General features: G+C 41.9%; 1 protein-coding gene across 4 annotated transcripts in view; it reads left to right on the forward strand.

The window, feature by feature from the left end:
• The window catches only part of FGF13 (fibroblast growth factor 13), a 499,700-nt gene that overhangs the window by 444,539 nt on the left and 32,870 nt on the right, over positions 1–22,291 (forward strand). The window contains exon 6 of one of the 4 annotated variants that reach the window (XM_020971770.2): positions 12,966–13,715. The exons of the other annotated variants lie outside the window; for them this stretch is intronic. Coding sequence (XP_020827429.1) covers positions 12,966–13,199 — 234 coding nt within the window. The 3' untranslated portion in view covers positions 13,200–13,715. Of the gene's footprint in view, positions 1–12,965; positions 13,716–22,291 lie in introns of those variants that run through there. 4 annotated transcript variants of the gene reach the window in all.

Consider the following 22,291-nt stretch of genomic DNA (forward strand, 5'->3'; position numbering starts at 1 on the left):
CTCTTCCCTTCCACTCTTTCTTCTTTCCATCCATCCATCCATCCATCCGTCCATCCTTCCTTCCTTCCTTCCTTCCTTCCTTCCTTCCTTCCTTCCTTCCTTCCTTCCTTCCTTCCTTATTGTCCCTTTTCCCCACCAAAAAGTCTTTCCTGGATGGATCAAGAGAGCTTCCAGAAGCTCTGTAGTTAAAGCCTTCCAACCATTTTTGTTGTCCTAAACATTGGGAGTGCTCCCTTTTTAGTAAGTTTATAAGAACCATTTATCCATTTGATCTCTATTCTGACCCTTTGTATTATCCATATACATGATTGGGAATTAGAGACTCATTTTTCAGCATCTGCCTTTGTTTTCTACCAGCACCACACTTTTGGTGACTACCTGGCATCTTCCAGAGGCTAATGGTGGGCACCTCTACTTTGGAGTGTTGACTGCCTGCTATTTCCAGCCTGACGACTAGTATTCTTCAGCTTATGAGAGAGCCAGAAGGTGGTTTCTGCTGTTGTCTCCCATCACTAGGCAGATGTTAGAGACTATGGTCTTGTGACTACCATGTGACTGATTTCACTAAGTTCCATGTGGCAGGCATTGGACAGTGAGTTCCACCAGGGAAACCTCTTTCTAACTCCTCTTTTCTTTTTTCTTTCCTACTCTCTGACAACATTTTTTGCTTTCATCTCCCTGCTTTCCTGTTCTTTTCTATCTTTTCCTCCCCCTGGCAGTGACATTGCTTAATCCTTCTGTTTACCCTTGAGTTACAATGGCTACTCAGTCTTGGTCTAGAGTGACAGACTCAAGGTTATGTGGTGATGATCCAATAGCAATAGGAATCAAATGCTCAATGAAAATTAAGGGGTTGGCTGACTTCTGGTATAATGGAAATGAGAGTATAAAAAAAAGGTATGCCTTCTCCTTTTAACCCGGCAGACAGGGTTAATATAACTGACATGTCTTATGATTGCATAAAAGCCATTAATTACCATCAGCTCAAACTACTAATCTCCAGCTGGAAATAGTAGAATAGCCATGTTCCGTTACTAATCATAAGTTATCTCACAGCTTCATGATCATTATATAAGATTGTACTGATCGGTTAAAGCATGCTATACTTCCTTCTCCCATGTTTCATTTGTATATACATCATTCCAACATTCCCTTTATAGCAATTATTTGCCTCTTTCCCCTGACCTAGTCATCTTTGGTTCCATCTTACCACTCAGATTGAGCATTTTTATTTCTAATCATTACTATCTTGTTCATATATTTGAGATTACTTTTTATATTCATGCTTATGTTTCATTTTTTTCTTCATCTTCCAGTTCAAGATGATCCTAACTTTGGTTATTATTTTCATTGCCGCCCTTCTGATTAATCTTTAACCCAACTAAACTTCTCATTATTTCAGAACTCACTAGCATAGCTACAACATTTTGAAAGAAGCAACATTAGATTGTAAGCTGCTTGAGGTTAGGAACTATCTTTTGCCTCTTTTTGTATCCCCAGAACTTAGCATGGTACCTGGCACATAGTAGGTGCTTAATAAATACTTATTGATTAATTGATTAGCACTTAAAGAATCAATAAATAGAATAAAAGAACCCTCAATTTTAGACTTACATGTGGGCCATTAGAAATGGAGATAGAAGAGTTTTCTTAAAATTTTTTTTATCTCTGTGACTTAATGTAAGTGCTTTGCAAAAGATCGTTATCTAAGTTTAATCCCTTGCCATTATTCATTCACGAGCAATTGGAAGAAAGACACCTTACTTCATTTGAAGGAAGTGGAGGTGCAGTTGTACACCCAACCTAAGAGCAATACTTAATGCCATCCCCACCATTACTTAGTGAAAAGTTTAACATCTACAAGTCGGGGAGTTAAAGATGGTAAGGGAACTCAACCTAAAAATGTGGTTCATCTGAGAGCTTTCCAGTGAATCATAGAATTTGAGAGATGATAGTAATTTCAGTGACCATCTAGTCTACTACAAAGAATCTCCAGTATGACATACCCTATAAGTGGTCATCTGGTCTCTAATTGGAGACCTCACTACCATTTGTCAAGGCAGCCCATCCTAGTTTGGGACAGCTGTTGTCATCAGGAAAGCTTTGCCTTACACCAAGCGTCAGTTTGCCTCTCTGCAACTTCTACCCATTTCTCCTGGTTCTGCCTTCTGAGGATGAACAGAACAAGTTGAATCCATCTTCATACTATCATCCTTCAGTGATAGAGTGTCCCAGATCCCTTAGTGCCGTTAAAGCTTAAAACTGCACTGAGCCTTTTGGAACACTCTGTCCTTGAAGACAGCTATCATACCCGTCGAGCCTTCTCCAGGCCAAGTGGACTCAAGCTCCTTCAGCACCCTGCTGTCCCCTCCACTGGATACTTTCCAGCTTACCCATGGTCTGCTTAAACTGTGGTGCCCACAACTGATCACCATCCCTCTGAGGAGTTCTGAGGAGGACAGAGCACAGTGGACCTTTTATCCCTCTATTTTCCTGTACATGCTTATTATTGGGAAATCTCATCAACCTGTAAGATCACATTGCCTTGGCACTCCACCTCATCACTACCCTCTGTCCCTCTTATTGGAGAATGGGAACATGAATGCCAAAGCCTCCATAGAAGGAAGGAGCTCAGCTTAAACATCTCATTTTTCACCTGTCTGCACTATTCTGGGACCTTATCTGACTTCTCCACCATGCCCCAGGAAGCTCTTTATTGGGAAAACCTGATCATCCTGCAAGCTTCCTGTTGGCCTTGGGACTCCAGATCTTCAGCACCCTCTGTTCCTCAGACTGGAAGGTAGCCCTGAGGACTCCAAAGCCTTCATTTAAGTTGGCTCATTTCTCACCTAAACGCACTATTTTGGGGTTTCCCTGACTGTTCCACCATGCCCCTCCATCAGGTATCTTCCCTGGCTTCCTTCCTCCTCTTTCTCTACCTCTTCCTTTCATATTTGTAATTCCTGCACCTAGAAAAGTAACTGACACATAGTAAGCATTTAATAAATGTTTATTGACTGAGTGACTGATTGCTCTCTTTCCTGATACAGCCTAACATTTCATTAGCTTTTTGAGCTGCCATATGACACTGCTGACACTTCCCTTGGATTACAGGCTGCTAACCCACCCCCATCCTTCCAGGTCTCTTTCAGAACAATTCCTCCTCATGTTGTACTGATAAAGTTGATTTATGAACTCAAGACTTTATTTTGACCTTTACAAAATTTCATTTTGGGGCACTTAGGTGTGCTGCAATGGGTAGAGGGCTTGGCCTGGGGTCAGGAGAATCATCTCCCTGAGTTCAAATCCGGACTCAGGCACTTATTAGCTGTGTGACCCTGGGCAAGTTACTTCACCCTATCTGCCTCAGTGTCCTCATCTGTCAAATGAGCTGGAGAAGGAAATGGCAGACCACTGAAGGATTGAACAAGAAACCAAAAAAAAAAATCATCTCATAAGATTCGAACCAGTGTTGTAGTCTATCAATATTTTTTGGATCCTGATCCTACTATCTCTTCCCCGTGCTGATTTTCCCAGACTCCAAGGTTTAAAGCAGGTGTCAATCTAAAATAAAGATGTTATTCCAAGTGTTAACAAAATGTCCTACATTTGTATTATCCATTAAGATTCCTGATGCTAATTGATTTCCAGTTGCATTGTAATTTTGGCATACTAATGGCTAAAGAAGGGACTGGGGGAAAGGGGTTGGTCTGTTAGAATTGATGTCAAGAGATGAATAAAATGGAGACATGGAAATGTAATTTTGTTAAAGTATAATGGCAGAACTTTATTGAGCCCTGACTTCCAGCTGATCATGGATGAAAAACTCCCCTTTTCATTGGCTCCACCTTGTATTTCTCCTCACTCACTTCCTTCTTCCCCTTGCCCCTTCCCTTCCCTCCCAGGACCTCCCTAGTGACCCTGATAGTCACCCCTTGTACTTAGGATATGTATTCCAGAGCCTGAAATTGATATAAAATCACCAGGTAGTACAAAGTAGCTCAACTTGGCCCAAGATTTAGCTGTACATTTGGCTGGCCAGTACCCAGTAAATGAAGAGGTCTTAAAGGTCTCATTGAACAGAGGTGATAGACACAGAGCAGAGAGAGAGAAATCAGGCAGAGAGAGGCAGGTGGCCTTCTCCCTAAGATGATGATGATGATGATGATGATGTGTGTGTGTGTGTGCGTGCGCTTGTGAGTTGTATACATTTATATGTAACTGACTAGAGAAGGCTGAAGAATGGACCCATAATAACTGTGTGCAGAATATAAAAGAAAGGAAATGGAGAGATCAGCAGAAGAAGAAAAGAGACCATATATGAAGAGAACTTTGTAGGCTAGGGATTTTGAAACTCCTTGGGAGGCATTTTAAGGAACATTCAGCTGTCACCTCTGCAGAGGAAGCTGGGTAAAATATGCCTTATGAGCAGCTTTTGGTGATGAGAGCTGCACCCATGTTTGCTTCCTCGATCTATTTTATTATTTGTCGTGTAGGGAGTCAATCTGGAGCCAAAAAAGAGTGGTAAATCTTTCAAAACGATAGGGATGCTTCATAACACCAGTATGGAGGCCAGAGCTTCCACACTCACGTTGGGCCATTTCTACATGTGGTTTGTATACATGCTTTCCGTTACAGGCTGGACTGTAAGTTCCTTGAAGGCAGAGAGCACACCTTTTTCCTCTTGGCATCCACCACAACCATCAGCATAGGGAGAGCCTTGTACATAACAGGTATTCATCAAGTGTTTGGTTATAGAATGAATGCCCTGACCCATTGTACAGTTGAACCCATGGATTAAGAAGAGCCATGTTATAAGGCAGTGGTGTCAAACTCAAATAGAAACTGGATCCCTGCTGTCTAGGTGATGACTGAGAAAACAATGAATTAACATTGTTTGGATTGCATCGTATTCTTCATTTTGTAAAATATTTCCCAATGACATTTTTATCTGGTTCCAGCCGTAGTCAGGAGTTTGGTGGGTGCCAAAAATGAGTTTCACACCTCTGAATAAGGGAGCTCCCCCATGCCATAGTGTGAGGGTATGCCCTTGGCTCTTCTGGGGCAGCTAGAGAATTCATTGGCAATCAGCATTGTGGTCGCCATTGTCTACAGAGCTCAGCGATTGTTTATGTGGACCTAACTTCTTTGTAAATTGTGGGAATTCAAAATTGAGGCAGTGATTTTTTGTCAGCTGCTCTGCTTTCTTCCAAATTATTCTCCTCTCATAATAACAACATCTGAAGTGTGCTATTGACATGATGTTTCTGGCCTGTTGTAGTTCATCGGCAAGCTGCAACATTTATTTCACTGTATTTAAAAATTCCTTCTCTTTTTTAGAGAACTTGATTTTAAAGTATGCTGGTTTCTAAAAGCATGGGATTAGACCTTTCAAGCAATACTTTGCTTAGAGATTGCAATCTTCTGCACAAATTAATATAAATATCAGGATCACTTAATTATTTAAATCTTTTGTAGCCATGAAAGAGAGGCATTAGGACACAGTGTGTAGAGAGCTAACCTCTGGGCCAGGAAGATCTGGGTTCAGGTCCTACCTCTGATACAAACTGTCCTTGACCCAAGGCACTAAAAGGTTCACTAGGCACCACTCTAAGACTCTACATTGTAAATAAGGTGCTAGCCTATGTTAGTCAAGGAAAATTCCTAATCCAGGATTTCCCGGTATCAATGAAATTACAGATATAGTTTCTATCCCCTTGGCCTGTATTCATGAAAGAAACACATAAAGGTTAGCCCCCCCCCCCCCCCCCCCGAGTCCTTTGGATGTACTTCAAAGATTAGATGACAGCCATCCACTTGTGTTGGATTGGCTCCCCTCTGTAGAATGTGAGCTGCCTGAGGGCAGACATTATGCCTTTGTCTTTGAGTGGTCGGTGCTTCACACAGTGCTAGGAGGGACGCCATAGGTCCACCTTGGTAGCATTGGCTTTGACTGTGATTGATCACAAAGTGTGGAAGAGGCTGGGGAGGGGTGAAGACAGGTAGGACACTGAGTAGCTAAGCCCAGCCCAGCTGTGCTGCTGAAAAAGACTTCCCAGAGCCCAGATGCATTCATCTGTCCATACATGTAATTCAGAGGTGTCAGTAGGGCTAGGAAAACAACTATGCTGAGGTGAATGGATTGTTCTAACTTTATAAATGAAAGTAAGCTTGCTGTGCTGCCAAGCCCGCTTCCAGGGACTGAAGGAAATACTGCCCCTCCCCAAACACCTCATTTCCTAGCAGGGACTTTTCAGGTATTGGGGGGGTGGATAATACATCCTAAGAGCATCATGCTTGGCAGGGTTGGGATGAGGGGGAAGCATGGAGAAAGAGAGGCCATAGGAAAAAGTGCCTGCCTCAGTCTGGTAAGTAAATTGTGTGCCAGCTTGAGACTGAGTAAAGAGATGTGGAAGGACTAGAAATGGGTGCTCTGGCAACATCCCTTCCACCCAGAGGGAATCATATTGAATGGTAAGGAGGTCCACAGTAGATGGGGAAATTAAGAAGAAGAGGCCAAACGCTCTCTTTGATTTTTAAGGTCCTTTCCTACCCTTGCAGTCTTCCCACATCTTCTCTAGGAGCCAGTGGCACTGACTTCCCTGCTGTTCCTCCAAAAAGACACTTCCTCCCAACTCTGCATTTTTTTCTGGCTGTCCCATCTGCCTGGAAAGTTCTCCCTTCTTGTCGCCATCTCCTGGTTCTCCTGGCTTTCTTCAAGTCTCAACTAAATTCCCACCTTCTACAAGAAGCTTTTCCCCATCCACTTTAATGCTACTGTCTTCCCTCTGTTTATTATCTACAGTTTTTCCTGTCATGATGTTGTTTATTTGGAGTCAAGAGCAGGGACTGAGTTTGCTTTTTTGCTTTTCTTTGAACCTCCAGCTCTTAGTCCACTGCCTGGAACATAGTGGGCACTTAATAAATGCTGTTGATTTGACTTGGTCCATACCTGGAAGAGTAGTATTCAGTGGCCAACTGATTCAAAAGGATTCAGTTGTAAACAGTTGAACTTTTCACTTCCCCATCTGTTACTGTAGGTGTTCCCCTCTGTCATGTTCTCCTGCATTCCTCAGAGCCAGTTCCCTTTAAATTCCTTGGAGGTTCAGGTGCTGTTTGTTCTTAGGGAGCAGGGGAAGGGTTGAATGAGAACCTGGGGTTCAGAGCGCTGGCTGGAGGTAGAGTGGTAGTAGTCAGAGACCTGGAGAGAATGACAGTGAGTGGAGACCTAGGCTTGCTGAAGGAAGGGAAGGGGAAATAGAGTGGAGTTATGGAGTGTTGAAGGGCCTTTGCCCCTGCAGCTTACTCAAAATACATTAAGAGACTTTGGATATACTCTGAGACTATTTAGCAGAATTGGGAGTTAATGTTGCTGAAAAGACAAATCTGTAATCTGCAGTCATTTCCCAGGCTGTGTGTGTGTGCATATGTATGTGGGCCCGGCCTCCAGTGGCTGGGTTGCTTTTTGCACACCTGCCTCTCCCCTCTCCCTTGTTTGCATAGTGGAAAGCACCCACATTCTGATGGCAACTCTTTGCCATGGCCTCTGCTGTTCTTGTTACTTTCCAACCATCAGCCCTTATAAAAGCCCCTAGCCAGATGTTTACTAATAAGAGAAAAAACTGGTTGCAGCTCCATTCTTCCTTTCCCAGCTAAGTGTGCATTTGATAGCATAGGTCATTCATTGCGTCTGAGCATTGTTCCCTCCCCTAGAAGAGACTAACTCAATCCTAGAGAGCCTGGGAGCTAGGCCGTAGTGTGAGCTAGAGCATTTTGGGGATGCTCCATTTGTTCTGCAGAGGGTACCAGGCTGTCTCCAGGTTCACCTCCAACGTCCAATTGTTTCACAGAAGGTGGTGTAGCACCAGGGTGTGTCTGAGCATAGAATAGTCAGCAACATTTTAAAAAGGTGAAGTTCGAGCTTTTATTCTGGGAAGAACAGGTAACTTGTCTACACCTCGCAAAACAAACACAAGGGGTCCCCTGTTCTCTCCCTTTTTCTCCTACTTTCTCTCCCTCCTCCCAGTGTGAAGCTCATTACTGAGCATGAGGCTGTATCTTGGCAAAGCTTCTAACTGTACTGTAGCACTCTCCCCTCATTAGGGCTCACGAGTCAGGTACTGACTGCTTTAGGGACCTAAAAGGATATTGTGTGGCCTGGCCTAATGGGAGGGGGGCAGCTTCTCAAGCTGAAAGACCCTTGTTAGTGAAAGTTCTTCAGCCACTTGTCAGTGTGCCACACTTATCCCATATCTACTTATCTGCCTACATGCTGTACCCTAGAGTGTAAGCTTCTGAAGGGCAGGGGTAGTTTGGGGGTCTGCCTTTGTACTCCATAACTCCACTCTATTTTCCCCTCCCTTTCTCCAGCAAGCCTGGGTTTCCACTCACTGTTGTTCCCTCCAGGTTTCTTTGTATCTGTACAAACAGAGCTTGGCACATAGTAGGCACTTAATCAGTGCTTACTGATTACTGAGTGGCCAGACTGCACCAGACGGAAGAGCTGAGCACCATTAGAAATGGGCTTGAGTTGTACAAAAACTATGGAGCCAAGAGGTCTGAGAAGCCCCTGGCTTGTCACATACTCTAATCGGCCTCCACAATTTAGTCAGTGATTATAATAATAATGATGACAATGATGGTGATGATGATGATGATGATGATGATGATGATGATGACAGGCACTTGGCAGAAGAGCAGAGGTTTGGCTGAGTTGTTACCTAGCAAAGCTCTGAATTCCTAGGAGCTTCGGGACTCGTAGTTAACATGAAGTGGCTCCTTGCTGGAGGGAGGCCACTGGAAGGTGAGCTGCCTTTGAGCGGCAGGATCAGTCTCCAAACTGCTGCTGCATGGTACCACCTCCTCAGATACTGAGGCTACAAGTACCAGTGAGAGAGCCCCTGCCCAAGAGGAGCTTACATTCTACTGAGATGATAAGGATGTTCAGAAATGAATGAATGAATGAATGAATGAATGAATGAATGAATGAATGAATGAATATGCGTTATTAGCATCCACTGTGAGGCAAGCAGTGTTCTATAAAAGCAAAGCCTTCCCTGCCCTCAACCAGCTTACATTTTAATGGGGACGAGGTACTAACAACTGGAGAAATCAAGAATGGCCTCCAACAGGGATTCGGTTTAATATCCTCTCCCCCTTTCTAAGTAAGAAAACTTTAGAAGAGACAAATGAGTGATTGGACTCTCCACAAAGTCACTGCCAATCAAACCATAAATCGATCAGTAAACATTTATTAAGGGTCTCCTGTGTACTAAGCACTGTACATCCCTGTTCTTGGACACAGGCTGGGAGGAAGAAATCTGGAGCTGAGATCTACCTCTGGATGTCCCTACTTCCCTTACATCTCCCCTGTTGCTCCTTCCCCCAGAGAACAGGGTTAATTACCAGTGAAAGGCAGAATGTCTGTGGGCCTGTGAGAGAAGAATCCAGGGAAACACCTGGGAGATTCCTTCTTTTCTTTCTCTTTTGGTGGCCTCTCCAAAGACTGATGGGAAGGATAGAATTGACCTCTACCTTCTCTTCAGAAGGTTAAAAAGGAAGGAGCAGCAGTCCCTCTACTGATGTGATTATTGAGATGATGTAACTTATCTTGACTTCATGATAAGATTTATTATATTCTAATCATGTATATTTAGAGCCTCCTGTGCATAGAAGCAGGGGGAGCTGTAAGGCTCAATATAAATACACCATTCAGATTCAAAGTTGGATCCCTTGATTATCCTAAAAGTAATATATACAGCACACTCTCTGATGGAGATTTTTCACCACCAACCATCTGGTAAAAATTAGTATGAGATAAATAATTTAGCTTCCTTCTGCTCAGATACAATTTCATTACTCTCTTCTTTGATACTGAAAAAAAAATCTTCAAAAATAATCAGTTGTCAAGTGCTGTTTTTCATCCAATGATGAGGCTGGAGATTTCCTGACATGCCACAGTTTGAATCTTTATCTGTGTAGTAAAAGTCAGAAGTGCCAGTTATTATAAGGTATCCCCCAAAGTATTACCCTTCAGAGGAAATCCATGATTGCCTCCACTAAGCCAGTGGGTCATTGCAAATGCTCATCCCAAGGAGCCTCATTTAGAATCAGTACCAAAAATTGCAACTCCAAAAAGAACCCAATCTCTTGAGTCTCTTCAAATGAGTTTTGGATTTTGTTTTGTGAAGAGCTGATTGAGGGCTAACAGAAACACTCAGGGAAGAGGTCCTTGGTTAATTATGCAGGGTAGACTAAGCTATTTTGAAAGAGATTAACTCTGTGCCACTAAACTGATTTCTTCAAGCTTGATACTATCCAAGTCTTGCTCTTTATGAAATTTTCCAGTAAAGAGAGAAATGTAGTCCAGGTTTAGTGTCCCAGGAATCTTGATGGCATAGAAGGGGGTAGGGGATGGGGAGCTCTGAGAGTGCCCCAGTAATTGAAACTATGATTTCAGTATAATGACATTGCACACTGACACCATGGAATGCTCCATGGAGGATCAGCTGGGCAATTTAGGGTTAGGGTAGATTCCTAGTCACCCCAAGAGAGGCAGCATTAGGGGTAGCAGTTAGCGTACTGGGCTTAGCATCTGGGTTCAAATCTTGTATCTAAGCCTTAGATTTAGACTCTAAGACATACTAGCTATGGGACCCTGAGCAAGGCATTGCTTTCTCTGTGTCAGTTTAGTCACATTTAAAAGGAGAGAATTGAACTCAATGGCCTTTAATGTCCTTTCCAGCTTGTGATTTATGATCCTTCATATCTTACCTCAGAACTTCGTACAAGGCATCAACCACTTCTTGGAGGGAGAAGTGCTTGCATAAGATTTTGGTATGTTATGGGGTTAACTGACATCATACAGACTCATTGAGGTATCAGGGTACTTGCATACCTTCCACCCTATGCTGGCCTCCTGCTGACAACCTCTGGAGTAGCTCACTCTTAAATTTAAAGACCACTATGCTCTCTTTGGACTAGAAAATTTCACAAAGATAAAGGTTTGCTCTGTCTTGAGTGTATTTTCATTTGCATTAATCAGTTTTGTAGTAAATGCATTTGAAAATAAACAACTATGTGAGGTCCTGTGTCTATAAAAGAGCCATTGAAGTCCAAGGAATTTCTATATTTGTGGCATCCAAAACTGTAGTGCTGAGTGATGATTGGAGCATCCAAATGATAACCTCATTGACCAGATGACCAATGCAAAGCATGGAGCTCCATTGGCTGGAAGCCAGCCAGAACTAAGATGGTTTTAAATGTGCTGTTATTGTGAATAATAGAGTGATATTGCCTTGGAAGGTAGGAACTGCTCATTCATGCATTCATTCATTTATTTAACAAATATTTAGAGTACGTATTCAGACTCTGTCCTAAGCACCATGGGAAATACAGAAATGAATAAGCCATGGCTCTGCCCTCACGAAGTTAATGCAATTCCAAATCACGTGGTAAATATCAGAGATGTGGGTAGACACAAATGGAATCATTTTCCTAAGAGTATCAGGTGATTGTACTTGGAGAGAAAAAAATAGTCTTGAAATACAGGAAAGAACTGAATTCAAATTTTATATATCAAGATCTAGGGTCAGAGTAAATAACGAAGTGGCCGCAAGTCAGTATTGTCAAAAACAACAGATGAGTAGATGGATGGGTAGATGGATGTTTGGATGACAGGTAACCGTGGAATTGAGGAAAAAGAAATGAGTATAGCATAGTTCTGTTTCCATCATATTCCATATGGTCAGATCCTTGCTAGGGCATTTCATCTCATTCTAGGTTCTGCAGCTGAAATTAGGAAATTGAAGGACAGTTAGTGACATTTCCCCCATCCCAGCAGTAAACTAGTCTCACTCTCTAATGCTAGCCTAAAGAAATCGCAACATTAGTCCTGGAGGCTGTATGTTTCCCATGATTACTACATCTTTTTCCGTCCATATAGTTCAAGGTCAGCAGCCCTGGGCTTGTTTCTCTTTGGGGTTGCTGGGACAGAGGAGGACTCCTGCAGGGCTGGGAGGAGGCTGAAAAAGGATCTCTGGATCAGATTGTGGCAGGCCTTGAATGGCAACCAAGGGAGCCATTGGCCATGTGGACAGTTTCTGGGCAAGAGGAATGCCAAACAAGGGACCCCTTTGCAGAGTATGTTTCACGTAGAAATACTTTGCTTAAATACATTCGGAAAGCTTGCAGTACTTTTCTTCTCAGCCCAGGCGTAACTGGAGAATCCATCTCCATTAGCTGTCGAGGTCAGCTTTTTACAGAATGCAAATTTTCTGAGGCAGCTGGGAAAGCTTGATGGCAAAAGAACAAAGTAGGAATTTATAATGTGAATATAATTGTAAAGAGAGGGATTTTTAGTGAGCAAGATCAGGGGTAACACAGAATAATAATTGCCTTAGAGGGTGACTGGAGAATGAGTTGTTATTTTGTTTGAGTTCTGGGAAACCATGCCCATACTATATAATTACCTTAAGTTTTAAGTGCTTCCTGCAGTGGTAATTGATGCATTTTGTATTCTCATGCAAATGCTTTACCAGTCTACACTGCTGAAATAGAAAGCTGAACATTATTCAAAATAGGTAATGGTCATGCAAAGCTGATGAAGAATTCCTCACATGCCACCCCCACCCTAAGCCCCCTGTTGTTGAGCATAGATGATATTTGCTATGTTCCCATTGGCAGCTATCTCCTGAAGCTACCCACATCTCAGGTAGATCCTGTACTTTGGAAAGCCAACCCCGTCATTTCCAATCTATTTGCAGTGGAAAGCTTTCCTTTTAGTTCCTACAGATAAGCATTGGGGTTTTTCAAGTGATTTAATTTCACTTGTAATAAAGCAATCCTAAAAACCCACGTGGGGACAATTGTCAAAGATCTGCAGTGACTTCTAGAGGGAGGAATGGGGAGAGCATTGGACTAGGAGGAAGAAAACTTTGTCATTTTCATCTGCTTTGATACCTCAGGAGACACTTTTCCAGGCCTTGGATGGAAGCTTGCTGGAAAGACAGCATATTTTGTCACCTGTTCTCTTGCTGTTATTAGCTGCCTCAGGACACCCTAGAAGGGAGGCACCAGCCCATCGCCTGACAGCAGCACCTGGAGATCTGCCTTATCACTCCTTGAAGGAAAAGTGGCTGCTTCTTCCTCGGAACATGCAGGCCCCGTGTCTTGGGGAAGAGCATCTATGTGTTTCCTAGCTCCAGATGCTCAGTGGTCTTCAGAAGGAGAAGAATGAGTCAGTAAAGTTGTTGCTGGTTGTTATTTTTTTAATGTGAGTTTTAAGAAATGAGCTTTGTTAGGAAGTTTTGTGGCCTGTGAACTTGGACCATTCATTAAACTTTCTGATGAGGTCCAAGTAGAAGAGCCAGTGTTACACCCAATTCTGTACTTCAGCAAGAGTGGTATTGCTGGGTACACAGTGGGATCTCAATAGGTTTTGCATGAATAAGTGAATAGCAAGCTGCCCAGAAGTTAGCCTTTCTGCTCTCTTTTCTTCAAGTGTAAAATAAATTTTGAGAGGAAATGATCTATCCACAATCTGTGATGGCACTGTAATCTAGATATTAAAATGGCTCATATGTAAAAAATCAGCTCAGTATCGAGTGTTCCTTGAGGAAAGGCATTATTGAATTATAAGGTCTTCAAAATGATTTTTTTCATTATTACTGCTGATAGAAACCTGTGTTTCAGAACAACAAGTAATAAAACCAGTAGTGGACTGAAATAAAAGCCTTGATCTAATAACTCCATACCTTTTGTGGTGGAGTAATTCCAGTGAAATGTATGTGAATGTCAGCATTCCTAATAAGAATGGTATTCTTTCCTTGAGCCCCTTTGAATACCATGGAGTTCACTGATACAACATAATAGTCATTCAAACCTTAGAATCTCTGGATAGTTTAAGCCACAAATTAGAAGTCTACTTAATTTCTGTCGCCAGAATCATTAGAGAGGCCCATACTCGCATCTGTAGGTAATATACCTTTGTGAAGAGGCAGTAAATGGGTTGCAAGTGAGAGCAGGCATAGTTTTCTTAGTCATTTACAGTTTGGTTGACTCAGTTTCCCAGCAACTCTTCCTAACTACATCTACACTACACTGTCCCTATGCCCATCTTTTGCCTGGCATCTGAACAAAGAAGAAATAACAGTTAAGATAAGAACTTCTTTTATCCACTGCATTGAATTGGTCCCTTGATATCAGCTTCTACGTGACACCAGGCTGATTGAGATTTTCTCTTACCTGGGCTCCCATCTGTGCTCCCTAGTACCTAGCGAGAAGTCTGGAGATGCCCCCTTCTACTTGTTAGCAGTCTTCTTCACGTACTACTTTGTACTTCATTTGTCTATGTGCCTCATTTATTGACTTCTGTTTATTCTGTAAACATTTCTATGTGTATCTGTTGTCTCCTCCCATTAGTTGTTAGTGCCTTGTGAATAGGGACTGTTTCACTCTTTGTCTTTGTACCCCTAGTCTGGCACAGTGCCTGGCACATGGTAGATAACTTCCTCTAACCACATGCTAGGACGCTGCTCTGCCAGAGTGTGTCAGAAAAGGATACTTCTCATGTCCTCTCCTTATAGAGAAAGGAAATATGGGTAAAAGTGACTGACCACATTGGTCATCACTAATTTTACCCACACTAACATTTCCTTTTTACTCCAAATTACAAAACTGGGAGTCATAGAGAAAGATCCAACATAGGCCTTAATCTCAAATGAGGAGAAAAGAGTCTGCTGACTTGTGAGTGCAGCAAATGGAGGAAGGATATCTACCATTCTTCGACTGTCATATAAGCAATAGGAGAATCACAGCCTTCTCCTGAGGGGAGAGCACTCTGTTCTTCTTCACAGCAGCTGAAGGAATCCTCTTGAGTAAATCCAAAGGGAGGGTGGGAATTCCCTCTATCAATAAAGATAGTCATTGTCTTTGGAACTTAAAGTCCTGAGAAGTTAAGTGACCTCCCCAGGAACCTACAGCAAATACATACCAGAGGTAGGAACTGAACCCCAGTCTGCTTGTCTTCACATCTGGCTTTCTGTCTACTAGACCACATTGGCTTTTTTTCCAACATATTTGAGAAATTACAGACACAGTGGCAGATAAAAACGGAAGGAAAGATTATTAATGAGAATACTTGATATTCATCTAGAACTTCCAGTCCTGCAAAATATATTATGCACATTATCCTATTTAAGTCTGTGTGATTCTTCCCATTGAACAAAGAAAGAAACTGAGGCTCAGAGATGTGAATTGTCTTACCCAGGGTCAAACTGTCAGAGGCAGATTGTTTAATCCGATGTCATCCCAGACAGATGAGAGTTGTAGCCCAGCCCAGCCCCAGAAAGCCTTTCTTTGCCACTTTGGTGAATCTCTGGGAGCTCTTTGCAGAGGCCAGGTGCTTTCAGTTCTAGGAAAAGGCTTACTGCCACCATTGAAAAAGTCCAGCCTACTGAGCCTATATTCCTCTCCCCCTCACCCCACCCCTGCATGTAGATCTCTGTGATATTATTACACAGAATAGAATTGTAAAAAATTAGAAAGTTTAAAGTGACAAGGAATATCTTTTAGATAGAAACAAATTATTCTTGGTAACTGGCCAGAAGCCAGTTAAGAACACGTTCTCTCAGGGAATACATCTGCTGTCTGATATTCCTTGGGAAATGGACAGGGTGGCCCTTGGGTAAGAAAACTCAACAAATCAAAAGTCAGATATTGTGTGGGATGGGTGGAGGAAAGGTACCACACTGACCACAGGAAACTGAGAGTCATTATTACTGCACAGAAGCTTCTCCATTTGTCAAAAAAGTATTTTATCTAGTTTTATTTAAGTAGTATATGTCCCTTTGATTACTGAAAGATTTTATTTTTCACTTGAGGCAGGGACCATCTTAGTGATTTATATCTCAAGCCCTTGGTGACTTAGTCAGCAGTCTAACTTGCAGAGGTCTCTAGCAGGCCCTGTGGCCAACCCATATATGCTCCTCTTCCAATTTAGCCAGAAAAGAGACCTAAAGGTTCTCAACCTTTACCACTCACCCGGACCTGTCAGAGCTTCTTTTATTCTGGTGAAGCCTTGGAGAATATAGGCTCACTTCCATACAATAAGGCGCGTATTTGGACTTTAACAGAAGGACAAAGTTCCTTTGGGTGCAGCTAGGTGGCGCCATAGTGCATAGAGCACTGGGTCTGGGGTCAAGAAGACTCTTCTTCCTGAATTCAAATGTGGCCTCAGACACTTACTAGCAGTGTGACCCTGGGTAAGTCACTTCACCCTATTTGCCGCAGTCTCCTCAGTCTCCTGTAAAATGAGCTGGAGAAGGAAGTGGCAAACCACTCCAGTATCTATGCCAAAAAAACCCAAATGGGGTCATGAAGAGCTGGACATGACTGAACAACAAAACGTCTCTTTATGTATTTAAAATATATGTATACATTTTTAAGCCCGGTCTTTCAGGAATAGTTTTACTGTGTATAGTTTAATTAGATATGGAAGTTTAATTTTTTTTAGCAGTTAGGAGAAAAGCAGCCACCTGCCTACCTGAGAGCCAGAAGGACCTGGCTTCAAGTCCTGCCTCTAACACATACTGTCTGTGTAGCCCTGGGCAAGTCCCTTAATCTCTCTATGCTCTAGGATAATTTCTGAGATGGTAAATTGCAGGGAAGGTGCATTAGTAGAGGGAGTTTCCTCATCTACCAGTTCTGTAGTGAAATCAGAAATTCAGTCCTTATCTCCTGTCCTAGGTTTTAGCAGTTAAGGAATTACCTCCAGGTTGGGTTTGGTTCACTCTCATCTAAAAAGCTAATTGATAAGAGTTACTTTAATACTTGGAGAATTCAATGATTCTGTGAACTCACTGATACGGCCACAACCTTCAGTGATGCAGATTCCAGCCCTTCCACACCCTCTCCTCCTGGATTATCACTCTTTTCTTGGTCATCCTGGAAACTCTCAACAGAGGGTCTTCTTTTTCTTCCAGTGCAGGAGTAAACAGCTGTCCATCACCATCACTTACCCTTTGTTCTCCGCCTGAGTTGGCCTGTGATCTTTTTCAGGTGTCCCATCTAACTGATAGCTTGACTCATGATAAGTGTTAGAATGAATCCAATTTCCAGAAACGCCTTTTGTTGTTGTTGTGGTTTAGTTTAAGCAGGCACTTGGCTACTTCCTCCATTCCTTGAAGTTTATTTAGTGAGAAGACACTTTGGAGTCTTTGCAAAGAAACCACCCTTCATTAAATAGTTGGTGAATCCAGACCATACTGTGTGATCTCAAGCTAGCTATGTGAAGGTTTAAAGTCTCCATTAACTCCTCCTGAAGGCAGCCATCAATCACCCTGGCTCCCTAGGTGCCCTCACTGGAAGAATACTTGAATGGGAGGAGAAGGTAGAGACTGGTGCTCCTGTAATTGGTACTTAATGTGCATCTCCTGATCTGGAAGGCAAACTATTGGGGTTTTGCTCCTGTCTCAGCCAGTGACTAATGCACTCCATGGCCTTGAGCGAATTTTTTTAAGCTCTTTGACCTTTGGTTTCACCCCTCTGTCAAGGGGGATAATCATATCTACATTACTAACTCAAGGTCTTTGTCAAAATGGAATGAGAATATATAGATGAGAGCACTTTGAAAGGGTGAAGAATACTGGGTGTTCAGCACAAGGTGGCCTCTTAGCAAAATAGGAACTACCCACTTATTTCATGAATGGTTGGAAAACTTTTCTGGGCATTGCAATTCATTTTTGATCCTGACACACCACACAGATGGATCTTGGCTTCTTCTTGAGTTGTCATTGAAAGGAATGCAGCATGGCCTAGTGGATAGAGGGCTGCACTGAGAATCTAGAAGACTTCAGTTCAAATCCTGCCTCTGACAGTTTGACCCTGGGTAAGGCAATTCACATCTCTGAGCCTCAGTTTCTTTCTTTGTTAAATGGGAAGAATCACACAGACTTAAATAGGATAATGTGCCACTGTGTCTGTAATTCCTCAAATATGTTGGAAAAAAACCAATGTGGTCTAGTAGATAAAGAGCCAGATTTGAAGACAGGCAGACTGGGGTTCAGTTCCTACCTCTGGTATGTATTTACTGTATGATCCTGGGGAGGTCACTTAACTTCTCAGGACTTTAGGTTCCAAAGAAGGTGACTATCTCTGGGGCAGTGAAATTACAAACCCTGTCTTTATCCCCTCCGTTAAAAAAGGCCTGCCTCTTTAGACCAGCATGTTGGTCTGTGGTGTTCCTTGTCTTGATGACAGCTCCTCACATCCCAGGATCTCGGGGGAACCACAGAAGTTTTGTCAAAGTGGCCAGGAAGTGCAGAATGCTTCCCAGAACCACTAGTTTGGATTGTTGGTTGGTTGGTTTGGACAAGGACAGGTGCTCATCAGGTAGCTCCTAGAAACCAAAGAGGAGCATTGGCAACGTTTTGGGACTTCCACAGGTGCCCATCCTTGCTCAAGGGTGGCCTCACTTATTCAGCCTCCAGCTTTTGGGTCTCACATGTAAGCTTCTTTTCTTATGGCTGCCTCTGGAGCTCCCTAGAGACACTAGCTATACCAAGAAACACTGACAGTCCAGACCAGATGCTCTAGCTTTTTATCTCACTCCTTTTTAGAGGCACATAGCAGCAATGGAACAGTCAAAATCTGGTAAAGAATTGACTCTTGTTTCTTTCTTTGGCTGGTAAGTGTTGTGTCCCAAAATGTATTTTCTCCACTATTCCAATTTGAAAAATACATTCTGCTCCATGTTTTCTTGGCTACTTAGTATAACAATGTTAGGTTACCTTGACTCTCTTTACTTTGCTTTGTCAAGAGGTGAAGAGTCTCTTTTAGATGCTCTAGAATAATGTGGGAAACAGGAGGGGCTGTTCAGGACCTGGCATCCTTCTGGGCCACCTTCATTTGCAAAATGTATTTACTGGTTCCCTTTCCCTCTTCCTTTGCTCTTCTCTTTCCTCCTACACTTCCCCTCCCTCTAATTGCACTGAACTTAGAGAACAAATTCAGTTTGCAAAACTTCTCAACCCAAGTTACATATGGCATGGCCATGCTTAAGAGAAAAAGTAAATGAAGAAGGGCCAGGAGAGGCCAGGTTAACTACAGCCCTGGCATGTGATGATTCTTGCTTCTTAAACATAAGCTACTAGTAACAGAGAACACATTTGCTCTTCCTTTCCTGCTTTTGCTTCACTCCTCTGATGTACCTGTCATCTTACAAATATGAGCACTCCCTCCAAATCTAATGTGACATTTTCCTCCTCAGTATAACAGAGAAAATAATAATACTGTTAAAGCAGCCAAAGCCCCCTTCCCCACTTCACCTGTTTGACAGTAGATAGCAGGTGAGGCATTACAGTGATGGCTGCCTATTTTCCAAAGCCAAAGCAGCAGTTGACAGCCATCACAGGAGAGAGGACACATCTAGCACACACCTAGCAATGGAGGCTTTGTTTCATACCACTTGTGCTGCCTAGGAATTAGCCAGGCCTAGTTTTTAAGCTTTGGAGTGTTTCAAGTGTGCAAAGTATGTGCAAGGGTTGGAAGGCCACTGGCCATTTTAGCCTACTGAACACAGGACAAGAAGACTGAGCCCGCAAGGATGAATTCATTCTTGGGAAAGCCTTATTTGAGGCAGGGTTGCTGTTCTTCCATCAAGATCTCCCTTTGTGTTTTTGGAATTGACTTTGCAGTGACAAAAGAGCAGAGAAGTTTTGACTTCTATTATCAATAATAATATTAAGATAATCTTATACACTCAGTTAACTCTTTCCAGTTGCAAAGTACTTCCACATTCTTTATCTTCTTTAACTCTTGACAGCAGATGCAAGTACCATTAACTTTGTTTCACTGATAAGGAAGCTGAAGCCCATTTAAGTGATTTTATCCAAGATCATATTCCAGGAATTCTCTAACACAGATCTTTAAATTCCTGGTCCAGTACTCTTTCCAGTCTTCCACATGGGCTCACAGGTTCTTCAGTTATTGTTTTGTTTTTCATTAAGGTCAAAGAACCTGTAATAGAGGAAAGAATGCTAGAGTTGAAATCAAAACATCTGGGTTTGAATTCCCGTTCTTCCACTTGCCATTTCTATAACCTGGAGCAAATCCCGTTCCTTCTCTGGTCCTCAGTGTCCTCAAATATAAGCTTATGGCTCTAGACTTAGACCTCTAAGATTCCGTCAATTTTGAGATCTATGATTCTTTGATCCTAAACCACTTAACCTTCCTGGTCCTCAGTTTCATCATCTGTGTTTTTTTTTTTTTAATTAGAATTTTTGCTGGACCTAAGGGACTGGGATACTACATCCTATACTTTTCTAATAAAGGATATCTATACTCTTGATTCCCTTCTTTTCCCATAAGCTGAGAACATGGTAGTCTATAAGCTTTTTCCTGGGAATGGATAGGTAATATACATTTCAGGCACTAGGTGGTGCTGCAGAGGATAGAGCCCTAAGACTGAAGTTAGGAAGATTCCTCTTCCTGAGTTCAAATCTGACCTCAGACACTTACTTATAGCTGTGTGACCCTAGGCATGTCACTTCACCCTGTTTACCTCCGTTTCCTCATATATAAAATGAGCTGGAGAAGGAAATGACACACCGCTCCACTATCTTTGCCAAGAAAACTCCAAATGGGGTCACAAGAGTCGGACACAACTGAAAAATGACTAAACAACAAAATGTACATTTCAGCTTGACTGTAGATTCCAAGGGTGAGGCTCATAGATTGTCTTATCCATTGCTTATGGGAAAAGAAGAAAATGGAAAAGACAGGCAAAGCCATTTTGTTATTTTTTGTGTGATTTTGATGTGAAACCTTAAGATTGTTTTGATGTGCATTTCTCTTATTACTAGTGATTTAAAACATTTTTTCGTGTAGTCATGAATTCTTTACAATTCTTTTGAGAATTGTTTGTTCATATCTCCTGACCATTTTTCTATTGGTGAATGGCTACTAGTTTTTATACACATACCAATTTTTATCTATCTTGGATACCAAACCCTTATCAGACAAATTTGATACAAAGATTTTTTTTCCCCATCCTATCACTTTTATACCTATCCTAGGTGCATTTTGTTGGTGTAAAAGCTTTTTTCAGTTTCGTGTAATCAAACTTACATATTTTATCTTTTGTAATTGCCTTGTTTTGTTAAGAACATATCTCCTACCCATAGCTGTGAGAGGCATTGACAGGATCTTAGAGGTCTAAGTCTAAAGCCATCAGCTTATATTTGAGGACACTGAGGACCAGAGAAGGAACTGGATTTGCTCCAGGTTATAGAAATGGCAAGTGGAAGAACAGGAATTCAAACCCAGATGTTTTGATTTCAACTCTAGCATTCTTTCCTCTATTACAGGTCCTTTAATATTAAGGTCACAAATCCATTTAGAATGTATCATTGAATGTGGTATAAGGTGTTGGTCTAAGCCAAATTTCTGCCTGTTTTCCACTTTTCCTAGCAGTTCTTATCAAATAGGGACTGTTTCCCTAAGTAATTTATGTTTTCTACTTTATCAAGCACTGAGTTATTGAGTTCTTTTGTTTCTGATTCTCCCTTGTCTAGTCTCTTCCATTTATCTATTTCTCTGTTCTTTAACCAATACCAGATCATTTTGATGACTTCTGTTTTTTAATATATTTTGAGATCTGGAAGTACTTTTCTTCCTTCATCCCTACTTCTTTTTAACATTTCCTTTGATATTCTAGATCTTTCATTTTTCCAAATGAATTTTGTTATTATTTAATCTGGTTCTATAAAGTGTCTCCTTGGTAATTTGATTCATATAGCATTAAAAGTGTAATATTTTTTTTATATTGGCATGGCCTAGGCATGAGCACTGATTGTTTCTCCATCTACTTAAATTGTTCTTGATTAATACTTGAAACAAATTCACATTTTTTCCTCCTTATTAAATTCCAAAGTCAGGTCAGCATGAACTTACTAATTGCCTTTGATGGTCTGCTGTAGGCAATATACGAAGTACACATGTTCTAACTGCTGCTATAGGAGTTTGGACTAGATAGCCTTTGAGGTTATCATCCAGCTCTCAGTTTATAAACCCATGATCCTAAGTCATTTCTCCTCTCAGTACCTCAGTTTCTTCATCTGTAAAATGTAAAACTTAGTCTTAAAGAGTGTTTCCCAGCAAGCCCCTCACCTCTGGCTTTATCTTTACCTCTTTCCCACAAACACTTCTGATCTCTTAGCACTTAGAAGTGAGCTTTCACCTTATCTTGATGTAACTTCAGAACACTACACCATTACCTGGACCTGTTCTCACT

Source organism: Phascolarctos cinereus, unplaced genomic scaffold (genome assembly GCF_003287225.1).
Source record: "Phascolarctos cinereus isolate Bilbo 61053 unplaced genomic scaffold, phaCin_HiC Scaffold_8;HRSCAF=390, whole genome shotgun sequence".
Taxonomy (NCBI): domain Eukaryota; kingdom Metazoa; phylum Chordata; class Mammalia; order Diprotodontia; family Phascolarctidae; genus Phascolarctos; species Phascolarctos cinereus.